Genomic DNA, 6,531 nt, shown 5'->3' on the forward strand with positions numbered 1-6,531 from the left:
AAAAAATAATGGTGCTTTAAAATACCCAGGATATATGTTTATGACCCAGAAATAATTTACTGCAATGAAAAGTAGGATTAATTACCTACAAATGATTCAAGGGGATATTTTTTTCGACCTATTTTTGAATGCAACCGGATGTGACGTACAATGATTTGGTGGCATTACACCACAAACAGTAGAAGGACATCTTGCCCAAATATTCTTGATTGATAAACTGGTATTTAGGTAAGTTTTGTCTTCTAAAAAAACTTTTTAAAATCAAAAAATGTAAGTTGAGATACTTCTTCAAAATATAATAAAATTTTCAAGTTATATTTTCACAATAATGACTGATTTCTACATAGATAAATACTACTGAATTTAATAATAATCTACAAAAGTTTCTTATATACAGGGCAATAACAATCCTTTACTAAATTTCCGTTTAAACCATAACTTTCGTGACTTTTTATTTCAAGTGAAATATTTGGCCCAGACAATGCAAAACGATCCATGTCATTTATATATCTTCTACGTCATTGAGTCTGAGTTGTAGTATTACTGATAATAAATTCGTTTTATTTTAGTTTTGATATTGCTTCGGGAAAAGTGTGTGCAGAAATAGGTCAACACAATACTAACACGCCAAAAAAAAAAAGTGATAATACCTTACATTCTGAAGTTGTACCTTTCTTGGATGTTTCTGTTGGGTTATTATTAATTGTAACATATCTAGTAAACAGTCATTAGTTAAGTGTTAAAACACTTGAGTGTAGAGAGTAAAGCAAACGACTTCACAATGATTGTAGATGGGTCTTTTCTAGTGTATATGATAACATTATTTCTGATATTGAAAAACCACTATAGTTAATGTTAACATTGGCAAAGGTTTTGAAGTATCCGTCAAGTGATCTACTCTAATGTAATAACGACTTTATTTATTTATCAGCAATAATATATTTAAAGTTAGTCCCACATTTGTAGTGGACAGCATCTCAATTATTCAATTATAACCTATTTGAATAGAAAGTTTATGTAAAGAGAGAAAACAAGCTTAAGAAGAGCTTTCTAATAATTATTTAATACAAGAGTAAAAATTGAAAGTTTAGTGATTATTCTGCATGATACGATCTATGCAGACAGAAATGACTTCTTATTAGGGCTTTAAAACACCATCGATTTTCCACTAACCACGCCTTTAAATAAACAAATTAAATCCAGGTAGGCGTTACAGTTTCTGGATGAAATCTCCAATAAAATTTGTATTTTCCGGGTGGTTTTATTGTCCTACCAGAATCCTAACCAACATGGACACGCCCTCAATTTTCCTCATGACAAGGCATTAATGGTAATAGCACGGTTAAAGTGACAGTTTTTGCTATGCTGCTCGCATGGCTTCTTAATTCGAGGAGAAACTAACCTAAGAGGCAATCCACGTTGGTGAAGTGCCCAGTTTGCGTTTGAAGTGCTCCCGATTTTACTATCTAAGCATAAAATCAATTTTACACTTAAATGGAGGTCCCGCTGGAAGTTATGAATGGAGAGAAACATAGCAGTAGCTTTTCAGTGAAGGATATTTTGGATTTGCCTAAAGGAAAAATTAGCTGTAGTCCTGTAGATTCTCAAACCCCAACAGTAAACAGTAATGTTTTATCATCTATTCCATCCGTACCTGATGTAAGTGATTTGCCTGGAGTTACTAGCTACTATGATAACGACAATCCGTACAGTAGATGGTTACAGACTAACGAAAATATACCATACTCAAGTAAGTACTAACGAAAATATAACATACTTAAGTAAGTACTAACAAAAAAATACCGTACTCAAGTAAGTACTAACGAAAAAAACACGTACTCAATTAAGTACTACAAAATGTAACATAAAGACGTGAACATTGAGGTGACAAAACACCTTTATATTGTTGAACATGTAACGGATTACTTTTTTTTTAAATCAGTTTTTTTTTTCTAATATGCTACTATATTAAAATTAACTTTACTATTTCAGCAAATGATCATTGTCTTGTGATAACAAGAGACAAAAGTATGTCTTTAAACAAAAGTATGTCTTTAGACAAAAATATGTCTTTAGACAAAAATATGTCTTTAGACAAAAATATGTCTTTAAACACGCCTCAAAATTGTCTTAATGCATCTCAAGAGACACCAAAAGTTTTGTTAGATATCTACGACATTTATACCTTATTACGTTAGAAAATAAAGATTAAAGTAGAAATTGTTTAGTCATAGTAATAATGCAGTACATTGTCTCTCATTGCTCTATCGACATTATTATTAGACAGCATTGATATCTATTATAAAACTAGTATAAAACTAGGTTTGAATTTGCACAATTTTATCCGTTGAAGTTTTACGACTTGGGCATTATCAAAATCAAACATTATAAAGTCTTCTAATAGATTATTCTGTAACGTGCGCTGATAAACAATTTAACTTTTTAGGTAAATAATCAGATTTTTATCATTTACATCGACAATTTAATATTTAACAATAATATTAGTAAAATTAACAATACAATTATGTTACATACATATTATTTATATTCTTTTTGCTATAGTTCAATGGGTTTTTTTTCTGTATATGTACAAATGTACAATCCAAACACTACATGTATTTACTCTGTTTTTGTTGAGGGAAAAGATTTATTATTTCAACAAGAATATACGGGAAATAGCATGTAATTTATTCTGTGTTGTTTTCATTTTTTAAAACCACTTGTAGATATAAAATATTAAAACCGGAACTGAAATATATCTATTTTTTTTACCGAAAATTTCCGTGAAAACTGAAATAAATTATATTTAAATGATATGATAAATATTCGAAAAGTTAACTGTAATTTTAAGATCGCATTTAAAAAATAATAGAAAGCAATAGGACTGTCACTTTTCGCCCAGCATTTTTTTCCTTCAAACAAGCCAACAGAAGCTTCATTTAATGTAATATATATTTAATTTTTGAACTTTTCAAATTTATCTACAAGATGAATTAGGATTCAAAAGTATTAAAACACGAACATAACTATAAGCAAAGGAAAATGTATACTAAATTGATAGATATTTGCATTGAATATCTTAACTTTCGCACTGGAAATTAGTTGTTTGAACGCTCGTCATTTTAAGTAAATGACTAATAAGTATACGTGTTATCTTTATGGAATGTTTATTTATCAGTACATAGCAAATTTTAATATAAGATTCTGAAATAAACCTAATATATATGTATATATATAGGTTATGTTTAATGTACATTACTAAACTTAGTAAAATTCAAGTTTTAGAAAAAGTACTGAACTTATAATTTTTTTTAAGTTTTGTCTGATTCATGACTATCTATATTTTTGGAAATACAATTCTTTGAAAAGAACTGTCAGAGTGAATTAGTTATTTCTGAATACACTCGGCAACCAATCAACTCACTGCACCAATTGTTATGATGAACACTAAATCCTTTTAAAATTAATTTAAATTTCTAAAAATATTTTGTGATTTTAACTGTATATGTATCTATTGTAATTCAGATTATATACATTAATTATATTAAAAGCGTGTGTATTTATATTTATGGTTGCTCGTCCAGTAAAATATGAAACAATAATTCGGTGAATAATGCAACTATTTTAAGACAAATATTCGGCAGTTGCACATTAATGGGATTGGCGAATTTCACAGATTAATAAAAGTATATATATTAAGTCAGATAGTTTCTTTCTTGCATTATTACTTGTATTTGAATAAATTGATTTCCACTTATCTGAGAATTAAAACTTGTAATTTTTATACATCAATTACAGCATATAACTGTTGTGGTTGATCGTGTAATTTCTTCGCCCCATTGTATTGATAGTTGCTAACGCTCATTCCCTTTACTCTTCAAACGCAAATCATTATATGGCCTTTACTTGTATTATTTGAACTGAATATTTGGAGGTAAATTGGTACAAATAGCAAACAGTTGTCTATATTGATCAATGTTAAATGCAAAATCTAACACCATTAAGCTTTTAAAGATTGTTGAAAATCAATTTCATATTTGATAAAATTCATCAAATTAATACGTTTGTGTGTGGCCCTATTATCACGAATTATTATACAATAAGCATACAGTATTTTCAAATTGTGCTATCACTTTCATTTAATCACTGCAGTCATAAATGTTTTTGTTGTATTAGTGCGAGTTTAATTTTTTATCCGATTTAGTTTCCCTTAAATTTTAACCAAAAAATGGTACTTATTGCATTGAATGAACTTGCATAAATGCAAAGATTTATAATCTATCTAAACGGAATATTGCACGTTGATATATATATTTATAAAAATGTATAAAATAAAGTTAAAAAATCGTTTATAAAGTTTAACAGTACAAGATATTATAAAATTAAATAATCAATTCAAAGTTCTTATTTAAAAATTACATAACAATTGATGTTTAGAATCGCTCCTGGGAATTTTTTGTATAGGATGTTTTCCCCAGGTGTTGACGGGGCGTTTGAACAAATTTAAAAGATGTTTTCATCAAGCTTGCCAATAAAATTTCATCATAGCTGTTCCTAAATAATCCGTATCAATACCCATTATATTTGGGTGATGAATTCCGACCAGGGTTGTTACTGTGTGTAAACGCTTTTAATTAGATTGTAGTGGGAATTTTCTGATTGAAGGCGTTTATTAAGTGATTTCTCTTTTCAGATGTATCACACCTGAACTCTCCAGGCGATTCAAGTCATTCTAGTGATATTTCCGCAACAGAAAGTCATCCTGGTGTTAATAAAAAACACACAACGGTGAAATCAGAAGGAAATAGTGACAACAATTGTGAAAAAATCGGTGAAAATAACTCTAATAATAGCGAATCACAAAAGAAACGAAAGCGAAGAGTTCTATTTTCTAAAGCCCAAACTTACGAACTTGAACGTCGTTTTAGACAACAAAGATATCTTTCAGCACCAGAGAGAGAACATTTAGCCAGTATTATAAGACTTACGCCGGTGCAAGTTAAAATATGGTTTCAGAATCATCGTTACAAATTAAAGCGCTCTAGGCAAGAAAAAGGACTTGATCTTAACCCTTTGCCATCGCCTCGGCGCGTGGCAGTACCGGTTCTTGTGCGCGATGGAAAACCATGTCAACCAAGTATGAATAACTCTATGGTCAAGTCTCCTGATCAACTAGCGCTACAACAAAATATAGGTTCATCTTTAAATCATCAACAGTTACAAAATATGAACATGAATTCTATGGTATCACTTCCTGGTATGAACAACTCTATGTCTGGTATGAACCCCTCGTCTATATCATCCAGTATAAACAATATGAACATGAGTTGTTCTTATAATTCAGCAGTGGGATCTATGAACTCTATGAACCTTAACATGAACATGAACCATAATATGAATGTTTTACCAAGCTATACACATCCCCTTATGCAACCCCAGACACGATGGTGGTAGTATTCATTGCCTTTGTCGTCCGATTCCATCCAATTATACATGTATTCATCGGTTTGACGAGTATCGTTTTTTTTATTTTTATTTTATAACTAAATTCAAAGTGCTTCAAGTGATCTGTCTTGTGCTGTTTAAAAAAGATCTTTGTTTCGTTTCTTACAACACGAGACCGTGCTTTATTCCTCTGTGATTTGCAATACTTCATTAGTCTTCTGAAAGTGCTAAACACAAAGTACTTCGTTGCATTATTTCTGAATAATTGGATTTTCTTTAACCAGAAATTCGATTTTTTTTCACAAAAAAATCAGAAACTGATGAGATTTTTAACACGCATCTGTTAAAAACAGTAGATGTTTTCCAGAGATCTTTATTTGAATACTTTTATATATATTTATATATACATTTTACAAATGCAATCTACTAGTTTTTATTGTTGAATATCACAAATCAATAAATCATTTGAATCAGTGTATATCCAATGCTATGTCGATGATATTTTAAAAATGTATGTAAATACTATCTATGCATTCTATGCCGATAGATGATTCAATGCTGTCACTAGAAATTATATGATATAAAGAAGATGCAAAAAGAACATGTTGCTTTCTGAGGCGTCTAGTCAAATATTTTATATATGAAAAAGAAAAACAACGAAAAAGGGGCATTATAAATGTCAATCGAGTCTACTTAGTTTCCATTATAGATACCCTTGTGCATTTGTGCAATATTTCACAAAACGAGAATAACTGCTAAACAAACATAATTATATTATATATTGCATAAATGGCGCGTAGGGCACTTGCCACGCTGAGAAAAGAACAAAAGTTAGGCTCAATTTGAAACGAATTACATATGTGTGTGTTAATCATGGATATGCGTTAACCATTGAATTCACACTGTCACCATATGTTTGAAAGTTTATCTTTTGGGGCGAGCTGAAAAAAAGTATGAAATTCATGTTATAAACAATGCTGATGTTTAATTTCCTCGCAGATTATGCTATATATTTTACCGGCAATAGATGCTCATCCTGCAGTCTATGCATATATAATTTGCACCAGTTTTCTAATTTATTAAAGA

General features: G+C 29.9%; 1 protein-coding gene across 1 annotated transcript; it reads left to right on the forward strand.

The window, feature by feature from the left end:
- The first annotated feature begins 1,361 nt into the window (after window positions 1-1,361).
- LOC143069297 (homeobox protein Nkx-2.2a-like) lies at window positions 1,362-5,567 on the forward strand. Its single transcript, XM_076243860.1, has 2 exons — window positions 1,362-1,750; window positions 4,694-5,567. Exons 1-2 carry the CDS (start codon window positions 1,495-1,497, stop codon window positions 5,452-5,454), a joined length of 1,017 nt encoding a protein of 338 aa, XP_076099975.1. The 5' UTR covers window positions 1,362-1,494; the 3' UTR covers window positions 5,455-5,567.
- The last annotated feature ends 964 nt before the right edge of the window (window positions 5,568-6,531 follow it).

The sequence above is a fragment of the Mytilus galloprovincialis genome, chromosome 3, assembly GCF_965363235.1.
Source record: "Mytilus galloprovincialis chromosome 3, xbMytGall1.hap1.1, whole genome shotgun sequence".
In the NCBI taxonomy this organism is placed as follows: Eukaryota; Metazoa; Mollusca; class Bivalvia; order Mytilida; family Mytilidae; genus Mytilus; species Mytilus galloprovincialis.

Bases quoted from the DNA above. Each gene is read 5' to 3' on its own strand.
- LOC143069297 (XM_076243860.1), top strand. From the start codon at position 1,495: ATGGAGGTCCCGCTGGAAGTTATGAATGGAGAGAAACATAGCAGTAGC. The intron at 1,751-4,693 runs GTAAGTACTAAC...TTCTCTTTTCAG, and splicing joins CGAAAATATACCATACTCAA to ATGTATCACACCTGAACTCT.